Genomic DNA, 27,866 nt, shown 5'->3' with positions numbered 1-27,866 from the left:
CCAACTAGCCACTAGAAGTAGTTCAATTGTATCCCCCCTTTGCCTCAATTCTCAATTCTTCCCCAAACCTAAGGGATTTGTGTCAGAAGGGAAGAAATATGAATATGGATAGAGTGCTAAGTAGTTGTGACTATAGAAAAAAGAGTATTATGTGAGGGGAGAAAAATTGTGATTATAGAATGAGTACAGATATGGAGAAGAGGAAGCAAGTGAGCATAGGAGAGGAAATCCATCAACATGGCAAGGAATGTGTAGAAAGGGCATGGGTTTATATTGAACATGTGGCTATAAAAGTGCAAAGAAGACAAAGGTAACTGAGCATTTTTAGGGAAAGCGCTGGTTATAGCACTTGCTATATGTATATGTAAGGAGTATATGTAAAAACACACATAACCATAAGCATATACAAGAGCACACATGCTAAACAAAGGGATAAGGACTGAATCTGTGATTTTATTGGTAGAGGGAACTCTAAAGTGAGGAAACTCTATCATTACAGATTGGCACCTTCTCTGCAACTTATGGTCTTAGAGGGTTGATGAGAGCACTGAGAGCTTAAATTATTCACCCAGTGTCATATAGCATGTACATGTCAGAGACAGGACTTTAAACCAAGTCTCTTGGTTTCAAGGTCAGCTCCCAAATATTTCTCTGATTGCTGGACATCTCTAACTACAAATTTTCTTTTAATTGCTCATGTTACTCTGACCTTTCTTGTATGTTTATAATACTCTAACTTGTATTAAAACTGATTATTAATATATCTAATCTCTACTAGACTGTAAGCTCCACAAGAACAGGGACTTGGTAGTTTTTCTTCTTTTCCTGTATATATTAAATTCTTAAAATACATTTCTTGAATTGAATTAAAACCAAATATGTTTGAGAGCAAAGATGTCGTGGAGAGAAAGATGAGAATGCAATGGTGAGCAAGAGTAAGTCACAGGCAAAGGGCAAATAAATCTGGGCAAGAAAAACGAGGAAGTGAGCAAAGTAAAAAGAACAAATGGGTGAAAGAAGCAGAAAAAAGAATGAGAGAGTACACAGGTACCATACATAGGAATGGTCCAACACTGGTGAAAAAAAAATGCTAGAAAAAGCACATGTTTATAGAGTATAAAAAGGTACATGGAATGTAGGAGGAAAGGTCCAGAGGACACAATAAGTATGAATTAGATTAGCTAAGTGATGCGAGTTAGATGTGAATCACAAGAAAACTAGACATGGCAGTGTTATCACTTATGTACATATGCATCAAGAAATGACAAAGAGCAATTAGAGCTGAGGTAATAAAGCTGTGACATGAAGATGCGTAGGTAAGTGGAAAGAGGCTTGTTTCCCAAAGTACTAGAAATCCAAGCCATCCTAGGAGAGATGGATTAGGAAAAAAAAAATTCCTGTCCCCTGGAAATGAGGGCTTCTCCCTATTTCTTCCCAAAGTTCTCCAAATTTTTCTCTACTTCCCTCCTTTCACCCCACCTGCTTCCCTTCCCCTGCTCTCCCCCTCCCAATAAAAGCTCTTATTTACTTTCCTTCCCCTCACTCCCACTCCCTCACTTATAGAGCAAATGGACCCGGCTCCCATCACAGCTGAGCCGGTCAGGTGGCTCAGAAGTACCACAAGGAAGACCCCCTGAAGGGTCTGGGGGTGTTGGAGGATGACGTCGTGAACGGAGCTGCTGCCGAGACTGGAGTTGGTGGCGAAGTTCAGAGACACGTTCCTCTTTCTAGTGGTAGAAATATAAAAGCAGAAGGGAAAGAGTTGACAAGGAATAGAGAAGGGATGTTAAAAGAGGAAAGGGGAAGATATAAGGGGGGGAAAAAGGAAGAAATTGAGAAAAGGGAAGAGAGAGAATACTAGGAGAATGACAAGAAATAGTTATAAGGAAATGAATGAAAGGGAGAAAGATAAGATCTGAAAGCTTTCAACATATATGATATAATAATACAAAATAAATATAAAAAAAAAGAATATAAAAGTCCCTTCTTCCCAAAACTACCTGTCCTTCAGAATCACAAGCTGGCTTTCCCTTATACTCCTCCACTCACCTCAGCAATGATCTTTTCTAACTCCCGATTTTCTTTCTCTAGGAGTCGTGATTTCTCTTCCTCATTGTTATTAGTAGATGAACCTGTTTTCATAGTGTCTTGGGCTTCAGATTGCCACTCTCCCCTGGTGATCAGCCTCCGCATCTGAGGATAGTTGGTACAGAAAGGAAGAACAACACACTCAGCTAAGTCTAATGGCAAAGTTGGGGAAAGAGAAAGCAAGGAGTAAAGTTAAGGAGACAGAAATGGCAGCAGCACAGGGACAAGGATAACAAGGGGGAAGGGTAGAATCAAAGAGTCCAGAAAGTAAGGGGAGAGGGAAAGGGAATTCCTGGATTATGGGAAGGAATAGAATAAAAGGGAAATAAGAGGATTAAGGAAAAGAGAAACATAAGACAGAGATCAGGATGGAGTTGGAAAATAAGGATAAATACACATTAAGTAAGAGCCATTAATTAAGAAAAACAGCTCCTGGGGCAGTTAAGTGACACAGTGGATAGAGTACCAGCCCTGAAGTTAGGAGGACCGGAGTTTAAATCTGGCCTCAGACACTTAACACTTCCTAGCTGTGTGACTCTGGGCAAGTCACTTAACCCCAATTGCCCCAGCAAAAAAAAAAAAAAAAGTAAGAAAAACAGCTCCTTCCTATTTCAAAGCCTCACCTTGGGCACAAAAAGCACAACTAGTGTAATGTAGGAGGAAAATACAATGGCAAGAGAAGCAAAGGCAAAAGCAGCATCCTGTTGACTGGATAGGATCATAGTGACTGGGGCAGTGATGAGACATAGGACCTGAAAAAGACAAAGACATTCATGAGTCCAATAAGATGTAGGACAAATTTTCTCCCTCTATAATTCTTACAATGCCAGTTTGAGGAACTATTGAGGGAGTATGTTGGTGTTGGCTATCTCATAAGAAATAATCTCTGTCAGGCATTGATTTGGATTGTAACCACTGATTTAGAAACGAGCTTCAAAAAAACTTATCCCACTAATCATTTCCTTAGTTCTAACTAATCCCCTTCTCCCTTCTGCTTCTCATATCAGAGATATGAGTTGAGCCAATAGATAGGGACAGAATTAGTCTACATACATTTGGTATGCCCCTTCTGCCTCAGAAATGGAAAAACACTTCATTTCATTCAATAATCACTTATTAAGTGACTTTTGTGAATAAAGTACTATGAAGAGGCAGCATCAAATCCATTTCTTTTAGACTTACTATGAATCTTAGCCAGAACCAGAGCTATAATAAGGATGAGGTGAGTGGGCCCTCTCCCAGGATGCTAAGAATGGGAGGTATGTTTCCAGCTTGTGTCTCCCATTTCAATCCATCCCAGTACAAGGCCACCCACCTCAGTCTCCTAGAGGTGACATCATTTTACTATTATCTCTCCTCTGTAATGCTTCTTAAATGGGGGAAGGGAGGGATGGAAGGGCTGTGGAAAGGCCAGGGACTGTTTTCTATGCCACAGAGGTTCTCTGGAGGACAAGTCAACTCCTTTCCCAGTTAACTGCACCTACAGAGGACTGGGCCACTTCCTCTGTTTCCACCTCCCCTCCTTTCCCCACTTCCCTACCTACTCTAAATCAATTTGCTCTAGAATCACAAATTCTTGGTTAAGCCTGTGACCTTATTTTATCAGATCTCCATTTCTGAGACCTAAGATTATCTACCCATAAGTAGCAGTGAGATTAGTGACTTTGCACAGCCCACCCTCATAAATCTGATTCATTTGCATGCCATGGCATCCTCTCCCTGATATAATGGTCCTCTTCAAGAACAAAGGACAAGGGACAGCTAGATAGTGTAATGGATAGAGCACCAGCCCTGAAGTCAGGAGGACCTGAGTTCAAATCTGGCCTCAGACACTTAATACTTCCCAGCTGTGTGACCTGGGCAAGTCACTTAACCCCAATTGCCTCAGCAAAAAAAAAAAAAAAAAAAAAGGACCATAATCCATATGTAGATAATAATATGTATGATATATATGTAGATAGATAATAATATCATATGTAGACATATGGCTCACCGCCACATTGTAGATTGCCATTCCAACAGCACGGTGGTCATTGATTTTCTCAGTGGAGACACTCTTGGTCTCATAGGCAAGGAAAATCCCAAGAAGCAGCAACAGTCCCTTATACCCATAGAAGATACCTAGGGATTAAAAAGGTCACATGGAAAAACATTCATCTTCACTCCCTCATAACATCTATTCCTTCTCTAGTCCCTCCTATTTCCCAATCCTTCATCAGACACCAATTTTTTTCAATAGCTCCATTAAAGCAAAGTGAAAAATGACCTTTTTAGCCTCTCCAGGAGATATAGCTGTCAGATCCTCCTTCCCTCCTACACTGACCTTACCTCCCACTCATCTTCTCTAAACCTCCTTCTTTTTTTACTATACTATCCTTTGACTATAAGGTGATACTTCTGGTTTCTTTTCAGAAGGTTTTGTGCTCCAATTTTTTTTCTCAGTAATGATGAAGGACTATACTGAACAGTACACACTGGCTTACCAGATCACCTGCCCTAGCAGCCAACAACAAATATGGTGTATGTTTAAAGGGATTTTCCAGGGCTAAGGATGTAAATTATGGCTACAGACAGAACACAGCAAACTAACTGAACCAAAGGAGAACAAAACCTATGACTTGCCAATCAAAGATGGTATATTTTTTAATAAAATAGTCCTAGCTTATTCCTCTGTCATTACAGAAGTGTGACTTTTAATCTATCTTAGAGTCTCAGTTCCTTACAGGCAGAGACAAATTTACTTCCATTATTGGAAAGGTCTTTATTATGTGGGAAATATTTTTTGGGGGGAGGTAAGCAATCCATGTTGTTGAAAATGTTAAAACTTTGTGTATCTTTGCCCCACATGAATCCCACCCGTTCTCCCCAACCCCCTTTTATTGTTTGTTTCTGTCCTCCTCCCTTCTGTTTTCAAGACCATTTTCATCTCCAAGTCCCCCATGCCCCACCCACCGAGCCAAGTATTCATCTTCTTGGAGCTGCAGTGCTCCAGCTGGGGTAGAATGGAGATATCAATATCTTGTTTTGGTTCCTCCTTGGTGAAAGACTATAGGAAAAAATGGGACCATAGGTAGAAAAAGTGCCACTTCTCACATTCTACTTCTTGTCTAGCATATGGTCTCCAACTTCTCCCCTTTGCTTGAATAAATTATCCTCAAAAACAATTCCTCCCACTCAACAACATCCTCAGTTCCCAGTCTGTACATATGAGCTTCCCTTCCCAAATCCCAACCCCAAAATTTTAGCTCCCCTCTTTTGACAACTGATTAAAATGTACCCTACCTGACTGCTATCAACATAATACCTTAAGCCTTCTGCTGCTTTTATTCCTCAAAGTTACCAAATTTACCAAATTAATCATACAGTTATTAAACTGTATAATTAATAAGCCTTAATAAGAGCTCCTTCTAAGATGAAAAAGTTCTTTTTGATGTCAGTAGGATCTAGGGAGTTATCTTTATTCAGGTCTTCTAAACTAACTTCTAACAAGATCAATGCCTTTATGATGCCTCAGCCTCTTCAGTTCCAACTCCATAGCTTTTAAGTATACCTCAATTGTTCGATGTAAGGGATCCACAATCTGCCAAACAGCCAATGTAAAAACATCCAGTCCCACCAGCAGCCCCACGGTAGCATAAAGTTTCCAGGACTCTAGTGTCTGGGTCAAAGAGGATATGATATGGTAATTACTAATAAAGAGAGCACTTCACACCCACAACCCCCACCCAGGATCCAGCCATTCCCGACCTTCATTACTGCCAAAAGTCTATCAGTGATTCCTGAAAAGGATGAGGGGATTGAGGTGGGGGAGGTCTGGTTTGGCAGAGAGTTAGGAGAGCAAGTCAACTCACCTTCCGTCTTTCCTTTTTCTCTTCCTTTTTTGTGAATACTGTGTGGACCCACCAAATCTTAGTGAACATGGAGCCATAGCCCAGACTGAAGCCCAGGCCTAAAAGCCAGAGTCGGGCCTAAGAAGAAAAAAAAAAAAAAGAGTGTATACATACATTTTGGAAAGTGGAGAAAAGAAAAGGAGGGATTCAAGGCAAACAAAAAAGTAGGAAATAAGGGAGAAATTTGAACAGAGGAGTTGAAGATGCTGGAGCAGTAGAGCACAGGAGATAAGAAAAGGAAGAAGATTGAGAGTACACACAAGATATAAGGATTCAGACAAGATGGAGAAAAGGAGATGGGAGAGAGTGAAGAGTGCCAAGAAAATGGACATGAGTTAGTTATGATAAAGTACTCCTCAACCAGCATATAAGGAATGTTACATGTCACACTTACATGACTGGTGTGTCTTGGCAAGTAGGCTTTCCCCAGAGTATTGAATCTTGCTCTGTACATATTACTCTTGAGGTCCTGAGACTTAAGAGGGGTCTTAAGGCCCTTCCTTATACTAACTTAGACTTTCTCATGCCTTCTCTTTCAATCAACAATTTCCATCTTTCTGAACCCAATGTGGGACTCTTTCTTGTCACTTTTCATTTCTTATCCTGAGCCCCTACACCATGGATATATTACCCTAGCTAGTTTCTTGGCCATGCACAGTTTTTCCTTCCCTTTACTTCATCCCCTACCTTCAAGGTGATAGTGATTTTGGAATCCTTTTCATTTTTTTACTGTAAAGAATTTCATCCATGTAGGGAACTGCCAAGCTGGTTACTATGCCATTGGCATCTGCTTTGCATTATAATTGCAGAATTATCTGGGGCACTGGGGGCAACAGACCTGGGGATCCCACAGCCAAAAGTAGGACTTGAAACCAAATCATCCTGATTCTAAGGCCATTTCTTTGTCACTATGCCATTCCCTGAAATTTAGTACCAAATGAAAAAGGTTGGAAAGGACTCAAATTGTCAGACAGAAATAAACATGGGACATTCCAAATGAAGGAAATTAATATAGAGAATAAGGGGAAAGAAGAAAAAGTAAAAGAAAGGTGATAATAAAAAACAACTTCAAGGATAAAATCTTCTTACCTGACAAACAAAGGGGAAGTGGCCTGGCCTAATGTGGTGGCCATCCAGTCCAAGTGGGAAGACAGCAGCTAGTGCCAAGCCACAACCAACAGCAGTCAAATTGTTCAAGTTTGGTTGTGAATTCTGGATATACCTAGAATAGAGGGGGAAGGGAAAGATCAATTACCTATTTATGGATAGACTCAACCTTTCCCACTCAACACCATACCACAGACCTAAACCCACGCACAAAGACCATGCATGGGATCACAAGAAAGCAGGTTTTAAAAAGCTTGAGAGAAATCAGGTTAAGGGAAGATTAGTCTTTGGATATAGATAGAAATTTCTCTCCCCCATAAAAGTGGGGCTACAGAGGGTCTATCAGTGTCACAAGTGTTATTGAGTTTAAATTTTGCTTAGGAACTATTAGTGCTTTAATGTGATCACAAGGGGCATTTCCCTCCCAGATATGTGACTTGAAGGATAAAAAGGAATTTATATTTTATATCCCTACTTTTATTTCCAGAACTTACTGGGAAATCAGTGAGTCAACACTGGGCAAACACTTTTGGGGTATGTATCATTATGATGAGAGTTTTGCTCCTATCATGATATCCATTTATGAATAGACTGATGGGTAGAGGCCATAGTGGTCATTTGAAAGGACAAAAAAAACCCAACAACAACAGAAAAAGAAAAACTGACCGAACATGAGAGTTGTAGATGTTAAAGGACAAACAAACGATGGCCAGCACAATGCCCAAACTGGATAGTACTGAGACGGAGATAAAGAGCTTCTGAGATAGAAAGCGGAATGTCTGGATGACCAAGGTTTGGTCAGCTGGGGGATTTCCTCCTAATTCGAGGAAGGAAAATGAAATCAAAAAGAAAAATTAGGAGACAATCTTAAAAGGTGAGAGGTCTGAAGCAAATGACTCTGGTTATAAGATCTAGATATTACAGTAGGAACAAATATTGCTATTAGACAGGACAGTATGTTGAGTTTCATCATCAAAGTCTATGGTAAAGTTTCCACTTCTTTTGCAAAGGGTAGTAGTACAGTGAAAGGAGAAGGTTATAGCCATGATCAGGCAAAAGGATGGAAAGAAGTTTCTTCTAGACAAGTCAAAAAGTCATCAACTGAGAGAACTATAGAATCTCAGAACTGGAAAAAATCTCGAACATATTATCAAGTCCAACATCTGCTTTTAGAAAGAATATCTAGACCAACAATATTCAGAACATCTACAAATTCTTTAAGGGTATCACAAAATTCTCCCAAAGTTCTCCAAAGTTATTACCTTTAATTTAAATTATACATGTGTGTATAAGTATGTATACCCCTTCTCTTTTTAAATATTGTGTGCATATAATATGTATGTATATACCCACATATATACACCCATATATGCATACATATTATATGCACACAATTCTAAGGAAGGGAGAGGGTTTGTATTTAAATAATAACAAGATGCCAAAACATCAAACCCCCCCCCAAAAAAATGCTGAGTATCAATAGCCTAAACAGTTAGGATAGATGCTTGACTAGCTTCTTATCTTTTTCTTAAACATCTTCAGGACCCTCAGTTGACCAGCTTAAAGGTTTTCCCCTCTGAAATCCTTTTTTTAATCCACTCATTTTCTCTATTTTAATTTAAACTGATTTCCAAATAAATGAAGAGTACTATGTAACATTCTTCCCATTTAAAACTCTTTACTTGCTTGCAGACAAAGATTAGGTCACTCCTTAGCCCTCAGTTTGCTTCCTGAATTTTCATCTCTAATTCAGGGGTTTAGATTACCTGAAATATTTCCATGATAACACCAGAAGATAGAATTGTAGAAGAAGAATAAAATATTAGACCTAGGAGTCTTAGATATTGTCTAAATCAATCACCTTATTTTACAAATATGGAAAATGAAACACTGAAAACTTAAATATTTTGCTTAAGGTCACACCTCCAGTGTGTGTAAAGGGCTGAAACTCTGAATAGGTGCACTTGAATCAGACAACTGAGCACGTAAGGCTAATTACCTACTGGACAATAACTCTATTCGCATGTTTGGAATTTCTCTTCTCACAGTTAATGCTAGCTCAATGCTTGACGTTAAGAGAACTGTAGGGAAGGATTAGGGGGTAGAGTGAGAGAGGCAAAGAACTTCACTTGGCCTAAGGAGAAGGAGGAAAAAGGTGTAGAGATTCGTGAAGATTCTGAACTCTAGAATCAAGGAAGGATCCTTGGCAAAACTCCTGGCAGTTCCATCTCCTTCACTTCTCCCCCTAAAAACCAAGGACTTTTGCTTATCCTAGGTCTGGCTGATTCTGAGGCCTCCAGGGAGCTAACCCAGACTTCATACTAGTGGAAGAAGGAAGATCAAAAGAACACCGGATCTCTTCTTATGCTCATAGTTTTTCTATTATATCAGAACCTTCAATGTGAAAATCATTTCCTTCCTTCAACCACCAAATGTGGTGGTCCCCAACCCTCTTCAGTATACTTACTGCTAAGATCTGTGACTCTCTTATTACTCCATGAACTACTTCAATAATTATTCACCAACTAAGAATTTTTTTCAATTCCCTGATCCCAGGGCCTGTGACATACAGCTGCCACATTTCAGCCACAGCCCTTCCCCACCTCTGCAAACATAAAAGACCTATTTGATTTTTCCCTTCTCAGAAGGGGACGGGATATAGGAAATAAAGTCACAGAAGTTAACAGATTTCATTTACCGATCCATTTGTCAGCACCCAGCCAGTGCAGGTCATCCTTGGTGCTGTCATAGTAGCCAATCTGCATATATTTTCCACCTAGGAGGAAGAAAGAAGAGAGCAAGCACAAGACGAATTTAGAAAACAGAACTTGAATCCCCTTTTTCTTCCCATTTCCTGAAAAGTCACACTGCACTGTCTTTGATTTCTATCTGATCCTAGGGATGTCAAGTTTAGAACTGAAGGGATTTTGGAAGTGGTCATTTCATTTATCCCCATAAAAGTAGTACCTAAGTCTAAGTCTAAGTAAGACACCTAAGATAGTTCAGGCAGATAAGAATCTCTCCTAACTTTAAAACTCCTTAGAGAAGGGTTGCTCCATAACTTTTCTTAGTTACTTATTTCCCTATCATTCTCTGCTCTAGGCAGCTTCCATGAGCACTCTCATCCTGGACACAAAAAGAAGGGAATGGGATAGGGGAAAAGGAGCTTTTCAAAGAAGCCCAAGAAATAATTCTCTTTACCAAGGAATGGAGAAGACAAATTAATTCAAAGAACCTTATTTGGCCATACAGGGAAACTTACATTAAGAAAACCTAATGCAATATTGATTCATACATTTATAGAAATGTTAAACTTAAAAAGCAGGATGGTTATTGACATCCCCCCAAAAAATTCAATAAATTCATTTAAATGTCAATGTTGTTTGAAATAATTAGACTCCTTTATAAATTTAAAACATATGTTTACAGATTAAAACTCCTTGATTAGAAGAGCTTGGTGAAAATAAGATTGGGGAAAATTTAATACAGACTTGGCATTTTAAAGTCTATCAGGAATGAGGTTAAAGGATCTCTGAGATGATATTATAAGTTATTGGAAAAATAGGATTTAATTCCATTTACAAACAATAGTTTTTAGGAACATAGCTATTAAATCTTAAAGTGAGTTATATATATGCAAACTTAGAGGGAGGGGAGGGGAAGGGAGAGGAGAGAAGAGGGAGAGGAGGGGAGGGAGAGGAGAGGGGAGGGGAGGGAGGAGGGAGGGTGGAGTTTTAGGATTGTCACTTTCTTCAATATTATCAATACAGAAGATAAGCCAGGGCATAGGGGAAAAGGAAATAAAATAACCTTGCAATTTTTCTCAGTGTTCCATTTGACAGCTCTCCCCATTGGTGTCTTCCTCTCCACTCAGGATCCCTCCCCACATCCCAGTTCTCCTCTCCACAAACCTTGCCCTCACCCTGCAGCTGTTCAATGAGAGTCCGTGCCATCCTAGAACCACTAGCATCAAATACCACATGGCCCTAAAGGGAGGAAATAGGGATGGATGGGGGGAAGTGAAGAGAGATGGATAAAAGGAGGACAGAAAAAAAAAAAAAAAAAAAGCAAATCAGGGACACTTTCATTTCTTGTGTTTTCAATAAATTCTATTTATGGTATTTCTTACATGTAGGACACACTCCAGTTGTCAGTACCCTAGATTTTAAAACATCATTCCTCTAAAGAGATTGAAGCATCTGTGACAGTAAATCACCTCCAAATTATAAAGAGCACTACTAGATTGAGTTAGGAGATCTGTGGTCTAGTTCTGCCTTTGCCTTTAGCTAGCTGTATGGCCCTGGGCTAGTCATAAACTTCTATGAGCGTCAATTTCTTCATCTATAAAATTAAGAAGTTTGTGTAGATGCTCTCTAAATTCTCTTCCAGTAATAAAAATTCTATGGTATTAAGGAGATTTGTGAAAATCAGATGACAATCTGATAAGAGGTCTAAAGGAAATGGAATACTCTTTCTTTTATAACAATAAAATATAAATAGAGCTTTAAGGTTTGTGAAGAGCTTTATAAATACATTTTCATTTCATTCCCATATATTTTCATTTTATCCTCACAACTCCGGGAAATAGGTACTATGATTATGCTTTATGAGGAAATTGAGAAAGGCAGATTAAATAACTTATCAAAAGTCTCATAAATATAACTTTCTGAGGCAACATTTTCATTCAGGTCTTCCCAACTCCAGGAGCAACATTCTATCCACTGCACCATCTAATTGCCTTTATACTAGGTATTTCTGTAACTTTTTAAGGGAATGAAAAATAGACAAATGACAAAAATTAGATTAAGGGCAAAGGAAGGTTAGGTTCATACTGTCTAAAGAAATTCAAAAAAATCTATTCTGAATAACAACCAAGTCTGGAGGAGGAAAGATATTTTAAAGGGCAAAAGTCTGTTGAGAAAAAAATCCTAGTGGAAAGTGAAGGATGGGACAAGACTCACAGAAACTCCTTCAAAGGATGAAGAGTTCATTGCCCGGTAGATCTGATCGGTAATAGTTTGGTTGTTATAGTTGAAGTCCTCCAGTCGCACCCCACCACTCGAATGGATACCACTGCCCCCTGATGTCTTGTTCAATGCTAAAGCCAAAGCCCAGATAGCATCATAGGCCAGTGGTGCCTCCTGAAAACCACCAGTCTCCTCAGCTTTCTTGCTCCCCAACCGTTGGGTCAGTTTTTGTACAAACTCCTGGGATGTCTAATGAAGGAAGGAATAGAGAAGGAATTAATATGCCAGTTTCAAATGGTATATCCAATTCCCATGATTCCTGCTTCATTCCCCCTTCAATTCATTTGCTTATTCACTTAATATGTGAATAAAGATCTAGAGATCTAGAACTGGAAATTCAGAAACCATGTAATTTAAACCCCATCATTTTACAGATAAGGAAATTGAGTTCCAGGAAGGCTAAGGTTACACAGGAAAGATTTGAACTCAAGTCCTTTGACCCCAGAATCCTTGCTCTTCTTTCCATCATCCTATGCTTCTTTGTTGTCATATATTTGTATTGGACTGTATTCATTTGCCTGTCACACCTTATAAGACAAATACATAGAACAAGGACACTAGGTTTTTAATTTGGCTTCATTAGCACCTAGCACAGAACTACATATAAACAAATTAATTCCAATCCAAAGAGTTTGGATTATTGATGATCAGAAAAAGGTGAAAAATATATGTGGACAGGGGAAAAGGGGATAGGCAGAAATTCAAAAAAGTTCCTTCTATATTAATATACAAACTTCCCTCAGACCTCATTGGTTTTAAGGCCTAGAAATAGAGTAAAAAGATAATTGGACTTAAGAGTCAGAGGACATGAATTTAAATTCTTGTTTTGCTATCTACCTCTGAAATGATGGTACTGCTCTGCTATATGATTTCCCAGACCCTTTCCAGTTTTTAAGTCCTATACCTCACAGGTTTAGTTTTTTATTACCAATCACCTACAGAACATCTCTACTTGTGTATCTCTCATTACTTAAAACTCAGAATGACCAAAATTGAACTAGTCTTTCCCACCAAAAAACTAGTTCTCCCTTAGAATTTCTCTATTTCTACCATTTTCCCAGACATACTAGCTTGAAAATCTTATACTCAATGACACATCTTTGTTCTCTATAACCAATAACCAAATCCTATCAATTATCCCTTTGATATCTCACTCACATTTGTTTTTTATTCCCACTGTGTGTGTGTGTTTCTTCTATTCAAAGCCTGATCAATGATATCCATCTCTGAAATGGCTTCTTTTTTTCCATTCTCTCCCATTACAATCTATCTTAAACATTATATAAGAATGCCTTGAGAAGAAGACATCAGCATCCACAAGAGTTCAGCTCCACTGAACTCTCAAATCTCTTTTCCCACTTTTCTACCTTAAATCTGCCCCAGTTTGACTGATTTCTGAGTTGAGATAAACATTCCCAGCCACTCTTGTCTAGCCTAATTTACCTAGCCTTTTAACAACTGTGGAAAAATTCCTTTTGCCAAGATAAGGACACAATTTTCTAAAACAATTTTTACTAAGGAATTAGTAGAAAACAATAAGCAAAACAAAATGTATTAAAATAAATAAGTCTTCTGTTCCTACCACCTACCCGAGATCAGCTTGGCTGGCACAATATCACAGGAACCCAGCTTTTTCCTCTTTTCTTCACCTCGCCCTTATTTGGGTTAGATTGCATGAGAATGAATGCTAGACCAAAATTCAGAAATTTTTGGCCCAAGATAGACTTGGCTTGGCACTGCTGCTAAAGCTGGTGGAATTCACAATCCCATCAAAAACAGCTGCTAGGCCTGATAGAATTCATAGTCCCTCCCAGAACCAAATATAAGGTCTAAGAAAATCCTCAGTATCTCTCAGAATTTGCTTCCTAGTCTTGTTTCTGGCTCTGGTGATCCCTACATTTCACAGTATAGTCACTCTGGGCCCCTGCCAAAAGATCTCCTACATTACTTGGAAGATTTTTTCCCCCTAGGATTCAAACTATCTTACACTGACCTTCCCCCATTTTCATGTCCTATTCAGTATGCCTAAAGCCTCCTCACTAGGCAATTAAGGCCAATTATACCCTTTAGTAAAGTTAAATACTTTAGTTTATATTCTAAGCAAGCAAACAAGTCTAGTGTTACAACTAGAAATCTGGGTGAATGTCATTTTTTGTAGAACCTATCTACATACCCCAATTCCCTCAAACATGCAAAAACAAATTCCCTATTATTTCTTACTTCAAAGCTTAATCATCTTTTTTTGAGAGACCTTTAAATTAAATTAAATTTTCTATCTGAGAGCACTTGTAACTGGTAGTTCATTTGCAAAGCAAGGATGACTGACAGGTCCTGAACTTAATGAATGAGAAAGTTTTTCCTGGCTCAGTTTACTGATTCTATCCAAAATTTCCCTTTATTCCAAAATCCCTTTAGTGTACAATTTTCAGGTCTTACCATCTGAGGATTAGGAGCTTTCCAAATTCAATCAACACTCTGAGGGTAAGAGGTAAAAAAGAAAGAATTGGGGACAGTTATGTCGATTCATTCCTTTCTTGATGGAATTATTTTCTGTAACTAACTGACTATCTCTTAGGGTGGTTTTTGGAATCAGAAGACCTAGGTTCAAACTTTGCCTCTGTTACTACCTATGTGATCTCGAGCAAACCTCTCAAGCCTCAAAGGTTCCTCACCTACAAAATGAAAGGTTTGGATTAGATGGTTCCTGAGTTCCCTTCCAATTCTAAATGTATAATTTGTCATCCACTTCTCTAAATATCTTCCTTTAAAACCAGGTCAAACCTCTTTATATCAAATCAACAAAGGTTTCTCCAACTTCTTCAACCCATATAAATTCTTCCCCTTCTCTGAATTCCCATGGCTTTAGTTGTAACATTCATACAGGCATTTTTATAGTACCATGAATTGTTACCATAAATGTTTTACACAGTTCACTGTGTTTCCCTAAATACTATTTATTTCTAAAGGGCAAGGATCCTGCTTTCTGAGCCCTCAGTAAATGTTTACTGTACATTAAGAACATATAAAACAGATAAAGTCAAAGGTTTTTATTTTTCCAAAGGGGGAAAAAATATTCACCAACTAACTCCTTTAGTTACTTATTTTAAATGTTTATTTACAACCCATTAACTACTTAGGATAAAAATTTTAAGAAAACATTAGAAACCAGGCTAAATGAATAGCAATCAGAAAGAAGGATAAAACATCTAAGTAATATAAGTCCCTGGGAAAATAAAATCTGATTTATACTCAACTTTTCAGGAACAGAATGACTGCCAAGCAAGGTACAGCTGTACATCCAAGGAACTAAATTATTAACTCCACTGCCCTCCCTTTACAAGTCTCCAAGTTCCCTTCATCTCCATGGTGACAATCACCCCCTACCTTTAGTAGCACACTGAGCATACTAAGAACTTGATTCCCTACCTCCATCCATTTCCAGAACAATGACAACAGAGGCAGACCATACAATACCATTTAAGCATAGCCATAAGAGGAAAATTTTTCTAACCCCAACTCCCGAGTTCCAGTTACAACAACATTCTGTTAGTTATAACACGCCTGCACCCAGATCCCAGACCCCTGACCCACTTTACATACCTACTAACTATCCAACCCCAAATAGTTCTCACCATGTTAGAGATACCACGAGTGTTCTCGGGATTTAGCATAACGATTTCAGTAGTGACATGTCCCTCTACTGCTTCTGCCATCTCCTGCTCAGTGCAGTTGATAGCTGGGTCTGGGGTTCTGAACCAGTTATCAGCATACCAGCCAATGAGGAACCAGACATATTTCTTCCCAAAGAGACGCTCCTTGTAAACCTGAGTATAGAGAAGAGGGATGGCTAAGATTGGTTCTAACCTCAGATCATCCTCTTGAGAATATGAGGAAAAGAGGCAAACATGACATGCACATGTTTCAGGAGTGAGGGAAAAAAAAACAGGGAAAGCCCATAAATTTCCTCTCAGACATTCTTCCTTAAAGCCCTCTACTAATTCATAGGACCCCATAGAAAACTGAAATGAAATATAATGGTATTTGAAGAAAGTAATGCTAAGAAAACTAGGAGATATGAACATAACATACAAAGGCATGTTATCATAATAATGCTGGGACTAAAGAGTACAAAAATGATAACATAAGAAATCAAGGTTTGATGTGTATTCCCTGTCCACCCTTTCTTTTCAGAGTTCTTCAGCTCCACCTCACAGAAAACTTTACGAGCTTCAGTTTCATAGAAAAGTCCCACGATGATGCGGGCATCCTGGCGCTGCAGAAGGAAGAAAGGCAGAGATCCTGAAAGGCATCTGTAAATCTCTAACACAGTAATCCACATAAAGTAAGTGTCTGAATGATCCTAACTGAATTAATGAGATGTCCCTTTTGGAACTTCTAGGACTTCTATTTCTTGTTGCCCAAGCTGATTTCCTTACTACCTCAGTTCTCATTATCTTCAAGTCTCAGACCCCAATTTATTCTTCTATCATACCTTAAGGTTCTTGACTGGTACTGCTGGATCAGAAAAGAAGCTCTGGCGGAAAGTGATCTCAATTCCTGCTTCCTTCACTCGTTCCTCTAGATCATCCAATGTCTAATAGAAAGGGCAACAAACAATTGGGGGAAATATTGGGATACGTTCCATATTTGAGTAAAACCAAAAAGTATTAACTTGAGACTTGGTTACCCAATACACATTCCTAAAATAGCACTTTTGTATACTCTCCCCTGTAAGATCTCTTTTGCCCTAAGACAGAGTCATATGAGGTAGGAAAGGAAAAAGAGATTGTGATTAAGAGAGAATAGCATTCATACATACAGAGTATCTATGTACAGAATCATGTTCAGGGCAGTTTCCCTACTTACTCACTACCCTGTGTAGTTAATATCTTTGATGAAAACCAATGAGAGAAGGGGAATGCAAAAAGAACATGTTCAGCATACACACACACTCAAAGGAAGAATGGATTTGTCTCCCAAGTTATTCATGGTAGAAGCCATGAGGCCTCAATATCAAGCCCAAATTTTAGATGAGGTTTGATGAAGTCATTAGTTTAGATTTGTCCAGTAATCACAAAGGTCAGATAATTTCAAAGTTATCCCAGTAACATAATATCTGGTGCCCTCTGTAGCATCTGTCTGCTATCTTTTAATGAGGTAAATAAACTTTCCTTTACTAATTATGCTTAAGAAAGAAAATAAGAGACTTAAGAAAAAGAATAGATATTGAATCCAGGGGTATTCCTATGTGGTAGGAAGGATTAAAGGGGTCAAAAAGATTAGGAATTGCCAATGGAACTTTTATAACAAAATTGATAAGATTTTTAAATCAATAGAGTATTAAGAACAGGACATCTATGACTAGAAGTCATTAGAAAGTCCACAAAAGTTAGGCGGGAACCATGTAGGGTTTCCATTATAGAGTGTGAAATAGATAATTAGTGGACAAGGAGAAACAAAAGTAAACAGGAACAAGAAAATCAGAGTTGTATCCAGAGTAACAGAAAGCATTAATATTAAATAGGAAGTAGACCCAGGTCCAAAAGAATAAGGTCAGAGATTTAAATACAGACTGATGATATTTCTCTACTTCAGGTATACAGCTATGTATTTCTCTTTCCACTCACCTTCCATCATTTTTCCTTCAATTAATTCTCTCAACATTGTCAGTATTTTTCTCTACATGTCTATTTCACCCAATATGTGTGATCATCCATGTATCTTTGTCTACCTGTCTTTTCTATTTGCTCATTCCTTTTCCCCTTTCACTTTCATAATCACATATACACCTGCTTCTCCTTTCTAACCATTTGCACTTTTGTTTCTGTGTTCCTCTCCTAATTTGAGTTTGGGGATGAAACTCCAAAAGTTCTGAACAATTCTTCATCTTCTGATCTACAAGGTGAAAGTATCAAGAGAATTACAGAACCCTACTGGAAAGGTCAGCTGTTACACCTAAGAAATGATTTCTCTTTTTATGAATTTAGCACAGTACTTAGCACATAGCTTAATTAAAATGCTTTTCCATTCATTCATTTATAATTGGGGAATGACCTCCATTATATTCCTCCCTACTATGGTTTAAATAAGCTTCACCTCCCCCCTCTACCTCCCTCACCGAAGTGAAAACTTCAGTAGTCTGCTGAATGGTGGCAATCTTCTTCCAGCCCCATTTTTCAAAGAGTTTCACCCGGGTAGGATTATGGAGTGTGGCTGATGGATGAGTTCGAAAGAAAGTAGGAAAACGCTGCCGGTTTGATAGGGCTGGTGAGCTTGAACCATAAGAAAGCTGAAAGAGATAAGAGTAGTACAATAAGACTTATTCAACATGGAGTCCAGATTATTAAGTCAATCAATCCCTCTCCTTTGCTCCTTCCCCATTACTCATACAAACAAGATTTTTTCTGTGCCAAGATAATTTCATGCAAAGAGATACTATTGACTCCTTCAGTCATTTCCCCAGATTTAACTAAATCATCCTGCTAGAGAAACTAGCTATGCCCCAACACTGTCTACATTTCAAACAACTGCAACTGACTGAACATTCCTGGGATACCAAAGTGAGAGATTTGTTGATCTGGTCTTCAGTAGTCTTTGAACCTGTAGCCATTTTCTCAACAATATTCTCAGAAATAGTAAAATCCCAAGCATTCATTCCACAGTCCAAGAGTATGGCCCCTTTCCCCAATAGAACTATAGATTAGATTTCTTAGATGAATACCCACACCCTAACTCACCACAATGAGGTTCCACATCCTGGCAGCTTCTGCTACAAGAGTAGAGACAGAGCTGCAGCCTGGCAAGAGGATGATTTTGATGGGATCGTTGTAAAGTAGCTCATACAGGTACTTGGTGGCTTGTCCAGGATCACACTGCATAGTAAGGATAGGAAATCATGGAGCAATCTTACTTCAGATTCCTTTGTTCACACTGGCTTTCAATTTAAGACATCATTATCCCCTTTCCCTGCTCTGAGATTCCTTCCTTCTGTCCCTCTTCCATCTCCAGATGTACTTGCCTATCATACAGTTTCTTACACTGTTCAAATAGCATCCTCTCATGCCATTTCCCACTTCCCTTAAGCATGATACTATTTTCTTTTTTGTCCTTTTCTGCTGATTCCCAGATACTTTCTTCCCTCCTTCCTTAGACCTTGATATCTCAAGATTTCTCTATGAATAGAAAGGAATTAATAAGAATACAAATTAAATCACCATAAGCCCTTACCCCACTTTAAATTTTGTCTTCCACACTCCATATTTTTTCTTTATCTCTTTTCAGCACTGGTAAGAGATAAGAAAAAAGGACAGGAGGAGGGACACTGTGGGAATCTCAGCTATCCATCTCCCCCTACTGTGTCCTGACATTTTGACTGATACTTTAGAAAAGAGAAACAACTGGGGGATGGGGGAATCAGGAGTTTAAAAAGGAACAAGTGAACAAGAAATAAGGAGTACAGAAGAGAATAGAAAGATACTTTGGGATCTGTAAGAGGAAATAGATGGTAGAATATAGGGTATAGAAGAAAGAAGATAAAGGGAGGAGGGTGAATAAAGAGAAGGAAAAAGAATTAAATGGAGCAAGTATGAGCTACAGGTCTCGGTACATGTTCTCTTCACACTGAAGCCTGACCTTTTAAAAGCTGCAGAAACCCAATGGGGAGCAGAGGCATAAAGGAGAGAGGAAACATAAGGGGCCTGGAGATGGTGAAACATAGAAGCAGGTAGAAAGGAAATAAAAGTGACTCCCTGGAGATACCTCCTTCCCCACTAAGGTTTGACATTTGATTTGGGCCACTATGGGAAATCAGGAAATGAGGAGGAAGTTAGCACAAAATGAAAAACAACATTCAATTGAAACTTAACACCACCCACCCATCCTTTATCAAGGTCAGTGTCTCAACAATTCAGATGTGTTGGGATTTTTCCCTCATTCCCTCACTTTCTAGAATCTTCTTCCAGACTTTTCACTCTCTGGAGATCCCTTCTCTAAGATATCCATCACTTATCTCAGTTCCTTTCCTTACCTCTCCCTAGTGCCAAATTCTGAACTCCCCTATATTTCAATACTCCCCTAATTTTTTGTCCAAAATAGAAGTTGTCATGAACAATAAGCTTCATTTCAGTGAAACAGTATATATGAAAGTTCTTTTTGAAAAATAAAGTACTATATAATATTACTGTTTTCTGTGAGTGGGCACTAACACACACACACACATTTTCTCTCCCTCTCCCTTTCATATTTTTGACCTTTTCCTACACTTCCTTTTTCTCTTCCACCTATCTGCATTTGGCTCATTATGGAATAAGAGACATATAATACCACTTCTCCCTTTCTACATATTCTACATCTTGTCTCTTTACTTTCCTTCCCTCTCCCTTCCACTTCTATTTTTTTTCCTCCAGTTTCAGCTCCCATATCCCCCCATCTGCTTCCTCAATACCTCAAGGAAATCACCTGTCATAGTGCATAAAGCTGAGCTCATACTCAGGTCTCTCTTATTTCCCTGTGATCTTGTCTCAGAAGGGATCTTCTTATATTGCAACCCTCAACGTGACTCTTTCCTGTATCCACTTATCTCCCTTTCTCTTACAAACAAGAATTGTTTTGCATCTCATGCTCAGTATGACTTCTTAAATGAAATCCTGGCAGCCTCCTTCTTACCTATCCTCCAATTCTCCCTGTACTTTTTTGCTTCTTTCATGTTCTTCCCTTGTAACCTGGGGGTTATCTGACCTTCTCAGGTATTAGTCAAGAGCCAGTTAGTTTTGCCATTCTTTTACTTCCCCCCCCTCACTCAAGTTACCCTGAAACTCATATCTCTGGGCTTATTTTGCTGCCCTAAAGAATCAGCATAAGGTTAGTCTTACATGATATCACTAAGTTAATGCTATACCTTGCATACCACTTTACTCCTCTATCCCATAGTTTTTCATACATTTCCAATACACTCTTTGTATCTAAGGTTAATTGTCATGGAATATGCCTGGTCCATTAGAATGGCCCTGAATTTCTCCCCAGATCTTTTTATCACATGCCCCACATTGCTAGGGAGAGATTTTTTTGCTCCTTGAAAAGATAAACTTGGTCCCCTGTTTCTAGCTCTCTTTAGAAACCATCTCTCTCTTAACCACCATCTCACTGCTATGAAAAATAATCATGATCTCTAGTTCCTCATAATGATCAAGGTTTCTTCTCATTCCTGTAACCTATCCCTATACCCTCCTTTTACCACCCCCCTCACTTACACAGGGGATACCTTGGAGTTAATGGTAATGAGCTTGAGCCTAGATACTGCTCTGCAATTACTTCCATTCCTATCTTGTCCCCACGTCCATCCTATTTCCCCATATTTCCTCCCCTAACCATCCCAGGAAGGGATATCTATCTTGCTGTCACTGAGTTTCTAACTAAGGGTGTCCCTGAGTCTCCCCCACCCCAATCCTGTTCTGAATCCTGTTCTAGCCCTTGTACCTTATTTCTTTTCATAACCTAAATCTCTCCAACCCCCACCTCAGGTTCCTACATCATAACAATTACCTTGATATTGTGTAAGCTCAGCTTGTACCCCTAAACTATTTTCCCCTCCAAGGCTCTCCTCCCCTCTCCAATCTTCATATACCATTTCCTCTCCCATACCCCACACTCTCTGCATGAGAAAATCCAGATTATTTTGTTAGATAGATTACCTTGAACCCGTAGATTCTCAAAATGATTCCTAAATCTTTATCTTCCAAAACTCCAAACCCCCACAAGAAAGAGGGGGCTGGGCTCTGCCTCGTGATTCTAGAGACTCAGCTTAAATCCCAAATATATCCATCTCCCTAGCCTCAGCAGTAACCGCCGCCCAAACGCCACTGTCCCCTGAACCCCCATCCCGGGGGGGTCTACCTTGCTGTCGTGGTGGATAAGCTTGAGCTCGTAGTCGGGAAGGATGTCCCTGCGGCTGTTCACGTCCTCCAGCGCCATCTCCACCGCCGGCTGGCAGGCCTGGCCCCCAGGCCAGCCCCCGCTCATAGGGAACAGCGCCCCGATATAGACGGAGCGCCGGCCTGAGGAGGGGGCTGAGGGAGCCCGGAGATGCGGGTGAGGGTGCGGGAGCTCTGGCTGCGGAGGAGAGTGAGGGGCCCACACCGGGGGCACCCCAACAACCAACACCATCCCCACCAGCAGCGGCCAACCCACCCTAAGAGAGGGAGACCCCGGACCCATGGCCAGCGGAGGGAGCTGTTGGGGGAAGGAGTGGGGAACCTCAGGGAGACACTTTTTAGGGGGGGCTACGGTGGGGTAATCGAGACTGAGGAAGCGCCTCCATCCCAAATTTGGGGGAAAAGGGGGGATGGGGAAACTCGAAAGGTCTAATCTCCCTAAGTCCCCGCCGCTGCCGCTGCCGCCGCTGCTGCTGCTGCTGCGCTGCTGCTGCTGCGAACTCTCCTATAGCTGACTGACTGAAGGAAGGAGGAAGCTATGGGGAGCGGAGAGGAGGGGGCAAGAGGCGGGGAGGGGGCGGGCTCTGACGTCACGGGCGGCGGCAAGGCCGCAGGGGGCGCGAGGGGCGGCGATTGAAAGGGAAGATGTGGGGCGGGAAAGGGAAGAAGAGCTCTCTGGTCGAGAAGCTAGGAGCTGCGGCGTGCTGAGAGGGGAGAGGGAAGAGAGAAGGTGGGGAAAGTGAGGGAAGGGAGCACGTGAGAGAAGGTAAGGAAAGGACGTAGTGGAGCGCTAGGTGGGGGGAGGGAAGGTGGATGGACTGCTGGGTGGGGGGGAGAGGGAGGATGGGTGAAGAGTTGAAGAAAATGAGAAAGGGAAGAGAGAGAGAGAGAGAGAGAGAGAGAGAGAGAGAGAGAGAGAGAGAGAGAGAGATTGAGAGAGAGAGGAGAATAGAGTGGGAGGCCAAGAACATGGAATGGAGAAGGGTTTAGGGGGAGATGAATGAAAAGGAAATTGGGGAATGAATAGAAAAGGGAGTTAAGAAAAATTGGAAGGTTAAGAAATGATGGGAGTGTTGGGAGGGGGGTGGCCGCAAAGAAATGGGACCTTGGGAAAAGGACTCGGTGCATTTGAAGGAAAGTGATGGCCAAGCTATAAAGGATTTTTGGCAGTAATATTTAAGATTAGTAGTAGAAATTGATAAAGAGAGGAGTGAGTAAGAATAAGGCAAAGGTCACTTGAGTTAGGAGAGCATTTCAGTGAGGGTAGAGGCAAAGTTTGGGGAAAAGGTAGAGGTTAAGAAAATGAACTGAGGAATGTTCTACAGCTGGTATCCAGACATTTAGCTGAATATGATCGGGTAGGAGAAGTTAAGGGGAGGCAGGGTATCTGGAAGTGGAGAATGGGAGAGGGAAATGGGAGTGGACACCACAGCCCAAAGGAAGAACTGGTAGGGGGAATAGGAATCAGGTAGAATGAGAGAGAGCTAAGAAAGCAGAAAGAGGAAGGGACCTCACAGTCTAGGGCAGAGAAAGGGAAGATGGTGCATTAAATGGACTTTAATGTTTGCTGGTCTCACCTGTGTATATGGTTCTCTTCACTGGCAGCAGGAAAGATGAGGATGCAGAGAAGAGTTATCACTGATGCCCAGCTTTCCCAGGCCCGATCCCCATCACCCCAAACACACACCTGTGCAAGTCAAGCACTTGGGAGAGGAGAACACCTGAGTTTCTGGGAGGGGAGGGTGTCTGGGGATAAGAGCAAGTTGGGGCTGGAAGTCAGAATTTGTATTTTCTCAGTTTGGGGAACAAAAGGCAAAAGCTAAGGTTGAGATTGCTGTGTCAAGAAATAATGGGCATCATGGAGGCTTGGGGCAATGAGAAGAGCCAGGGATTAAAGGGCAAGAACAGGATCTTGAGGGGAAAAAACAGTCTATAAGGTTAGGAAAGCTGGGGCAAAGAAACATAATGCCTAGGTACTGGAAACCAAAGATTTAGGAACAGGCTTCTCCAGGGCAGAGTAAAGTTTTGGTAGAGTGGGGGAAAACCATATGAGGTGTGAGTGAAGGGTGATGGAGGATCAAATACCAGAATCTCTTTAAGAGAAAGGCTAAAGGAGACTTAAGGACTGAAAAACTTCAGTGGCTAAAATAAGTTTACTTTAAAATCTTTGTCCTCCTACATTGGCTCCTAAATGTTATGTTCCCTTTTTTCCCCACCTCTCCTCCCAACCCAACCTCCCCATTGTAAATTTTGGAAACATTTTCTTTAAGGAGACCTGAATATTTCAGGGAGGTATATAGGAAATTTGGTGGCTAAAATAAGAAGATGAAGTCCAGGGAACAGGGGGAAAGAGCCTTAAAGTAAAATAAACTAAAGTAAAGAGAAACTCCTAGAGAAACAATAAGACTACAGAGAAAACAGAATATTTATAAGAGTGAAGTGACAGATTGAGAAAGGGAAAAGTTGAGGGTCAAAGATGAAGAGGGGAAAAAAAAGAAAAAGATTATAGCTGTAAAAAGAATCTAGACATGGAAAAGAATGAGAGAAGCAAAGTTGTAATTAGAGGAGTAAAGGTTGGGTTTTTTAAAGAGGGAATAAAATATTATTTCAGCCTCTCCCTGGCAGTAATTCATTTCCCCCAACATCTGTATCTTCTTCCCTACCCATCCCTTCCCAACCATACTTAGAACCTGTCCTCTAAAAACTGTATACAACCAAGAGCTTGTTCCCCTCACCCTGGCAGGAGGGCTTCGGGGTGTCCCACTGTCCCCTGGCACAGATGCTTCGGGAACTGCCCACTAGATGGAAACCAGGGTCACATCGAAAATCCACCCAAGCACCATCTAGTGCTGGACGGTTCCCTCCCCTGAGGAAAGCTGTTCCATTATCCAGTGTCAGATAAGACTTGGAACAGGCACGTACTGTAAAGAAACAGGGAAAGAAAAAGAAAAATATACAAGTATATACAAACATACATATGAACACATATATATATATTGTGAGTTTTGTCTTTTGATACATATAATCATGTATCTCTTTTGATATATGTATCAAAGAAGAAAGCACTTTCATTTCAGTGAACAGGAAAGAATCTGGATTGGGGATCTGGAGACATGGACAGAATATTTTCCAAGTAAATGGGGGAAATAAAGGGCAAGATCCCAAGAGAGAAAGAATCTGTAGGCACACCAGAGAAAGGCCCTTTTTAAATATTAATTTGTTAAATAAGCATTTTAATTGCTATTATGTGTGCTTAACTATTTTGGGTCCTGATGATAATGGGGAAAAATAAGATGTTCTTCCTCTCAAGAAGTTTAGTTAATTAAAATAGTTGAAAGTCAATTGTACATACTAATTAAATAGTAAATTCTAGATAATGCAACAATAATTTCTCTTTTTATATGTAATAGATAAATCTCTCTGAAAGTTTATGTAATATAATATTAAAATTAAGTTCATAGAATAATAGCTTTTGAGTCAGAAGTAATCTTGGGAGTCATCTATCTAATATCTTCATTTTACAGATAATGAAACTGATGACTTAATCAGCTTAAGATAATTGCCCTAAGTAACACAGCTAGCAAGTGGCAGAGCCAGGACTTTGACCCAATTCCTCTAACTAAGCTAGGACTCTTTCTATTTCACCATGATGCAGTAAACAAAAGTGGCTACATTGGGAGACAGGAGTATACAAGAGTGTAGTGGGATGGGAGGGATAAATTATGGATTTATTTTTGTAAGGTGCCACCATTAATAATGAAAAGTAAAACAAAAATTCAATTAGCCATAATCATAATAGACTATGTGGAGAGTATGGAAAGAATGCTGGAAACTAATGACTTCCTTATATTTCTAACAGTATATAGCACAGCTCTATATTTATTTTTATATCATTTAAAATACATACTTGCAAGATTGCAATGCCAAGGAGTTTGGGAAGAGTAGAAAGGGGGAAGGAAAAGAATTTTTTAAGGAAAAGGAAGGGCATTGCAAGTTTACTCACCACACCGACTTGGCATGTCCATATCTGTCCAAGAACCATTGGAGAGACACTTTCGAACTTTGGGACCCACAACCTCACGATCCCCCCGGCACACATACTCAATCTCATAGTCAACGGGCAGGAAGTTGATTGCCCGAACCTGATCCCGGGTCAGGCCCCTGTAGCGGATCCCCCCTTCCCATGGTGGGTGTATGATTTGGCAGCCTGTTAGAAGTGTAGGGGAAAGGGAAAAGGTAATCAATTTTAAGAAAACAATGAAGAGAGAGAGGATCAATGGGAAATGTCACAGGGAAGGGAGGGATGGGACTGGTGTTAGAGTTTTGGAAGAGGAGCCATAAGGAAGATGGGAACAGAAAGACTCAGACTATGATTCCGGAGGATAACAAGAAGCCAATAGGATCAGGGGAAGAATTAGGGAGTTGTTCAAGTAGGGGAGGGAAAGAAATGGAGCATATAAGGATAAAATGGATTGTTTGGGCTTAATTAAAATGAAGAAAGAGTTGGGCTGGATTAAGAGTGAATGTGAGAGCATGGAAACAGGAAAATGCAAGTGGAAGTTGTCAGTTATCTGGAGAGGTTTTACAGAAAAGTGCACCTTCTGAGGTTGTGTTGGAGTTCTGGGCCCCATCAGAACCCAAGGGAAGAAGGAAATGCAGTAGCAGCAGCAGCAGCATCTGGATAAGAGGCACCTTAGTTAGGACAGAATTGAACCTCACTGGAATCCAACCGGACAGGGTGCGGCTCTGTCTTTCATTTTCCTCCTAGATCCTACAGTGTTTGCCTGACTGCTGCTTGGTTCAGCATCAAGACGTGTGGACAGCGCCCGTGGAGTAGGCAGAAGCAGAGCACCGCGCCAAAGTCGGGATGAGGAAGAGGAGAAGAGACATTATGTCCCCTCCCTCTTTCTCCTTTGCTAGGAACCCCATATCCTTTTGGGACTCTATCTCACCATCATCATCTCCATGCCCCTTTGTCCCCCTCCTCGGGGTCCCCCTCCATTTCCTATTCCCATCTGCTATAAGGCATCTCCTCCCCTTTTTCATCTTTCTTCTCCGCACCATTTGTCCCCTACCTCATTTTTCACCTTCCTTATTACCCACTTTCTAGTCCTATCAACACCCCTGGCCTTCTGTATTTCCTCACATTTCTGCTTCCCTTCCCCATTCCTCTGTTCCTTTTTCCTTTTCCCTTATTTCCTCCATCTCCTCCCATGTCCTTTCCTCTATTCAGTCTCTCTTCCTGCCCTCCTCCCTCCAGGCCCTTGGCTCTCTTACCTCAGTGCTTTGGCCCAGCTCACCCGGCTCTTTCCCTGGCCCAGCTCCCCGCCTCTCCCCGGGCCTCAGGGTTCCAGGCCGGGCCGCTCCTCCTTCCCCCCACTCCTTTCTCCTCCTCCTCTTCTTTTCCCTTCTGCCTCCAGGTACACAGCGACTGGCCGAGCAGGGGTCTTTTCCCTCCTCTCTCTTCTGCTCAACCACCCCCCCACCCTCCCCCCAGTCTTCCCTTTCCTCGGACAGCGGCTGTAGCGGGAGCCCAGAGCCGGGAAGAGAGTAGGCGGCGCCGGAGACCCGGGAACCTTCGGGCGGAGGGAAGAGGGAGGGTGGAACGGAGGACTGGGAGGGGGACGGCGAGAGGGCACCGCCCACAACCGGAGCCCCGGGAACCGCCCCGGATCCCAGCCTCGCCCTGGACCGCCCACCGCGATGTGAGACAAGCTGAGAGAAATCGACTTGTGAGTCTAGAACTGAGAAAATGGGGGGAAATACTCGAAAACCGGGAATAAGAAGGAGAGAAACCGAGCTCAAGCCAAAGAAGAAAATTGGGC

The 27,866-nt window shown here is 40.8% G+C and overlaps 1 protein-coding gene across 5 annotated transcripts; it reads right to left on the bottom strand.

Annotated features, from left to right (window-relative positions):
- Positions 1–27,636, bottom strand: GABBR1 (gamma-aminobutyric acid type B receptor subunit 1). 5 transcript variants are annotated; one of them, XM_031965247.1, is made up of 23 exons: positions 27,319–27,633; positions 26,640–26,835; positions 26,045–26,248; positions 24,777–24,962; positions 23,619–23,639; positions 22,004–22,176; positions 18,850–18,984; positions 18,231–18,401; positions 16,605–16,706; positions 16,320–16,385; positions 15,745–15,936; positions 12,047–12,301; positions 11,008–11,071; positions 9,784–9,861; positions 7,752–7,902; positions 7,068–7,200; positions 5,940–6,056; positions 5,639–5,746; positions 5,041–5,134; positions 4,082–4,209; positions 2,712–2,840; positions 2,050–2,193; positions 1–1,727 (listed from the first exon to the last, which is right to left on the bottom strand). In XM_031965247.1, the coding sequence occupies exons 2-23, from the start codon at positions 26,716–26,718 to the stop codon at positions 1,554–1,556; spliced, it is 2,904 nt and encodes a 967-aa protein (XP_031821107.1). In that variant the 5' UTR covers positions 26,719–26,835; positions 27,319–27,633; the 3' UTR covers positions 1–1,553. The 5 variants fall into 5 exon arrangements, 4 of the variants coding, with proteins under 4 accessions (XP_031821107.1, XP_012404309.3, XP_031821109.1 ...); XM_012548855.3 differs by having other exon boundaries at positions 26,640–26,832; XM_031965249.1 differs by having other exon boundaries at positions 26,640–26,718.
- Between the last annotated feature and the right edge of the window lie 230 nt (positions 27,637–27,866).

The sequence above is a fragment of the Sarcophilus harrisii genome, chromosome 4 (genome assembly GCF_902635505.1).
Source record: "Sarcophilus harrisii chromosome 4, mSarHar1.11, whole genome shotgun sequence".
In the NCBI taxonomy this organism is placed as follows: domain Eukaryota; kingdom Metazoa; phylum Chordata; class Mammalia; order Dasyuromorphia; family Dasyuridae; genus Sarcophilus; species Sarcophilus harrisii.
The sequence above is the reverse complement of the archived record's forward strand: the minus strand, read 5'-3'. Positions and strand labels throughout refer to the sequence as shown.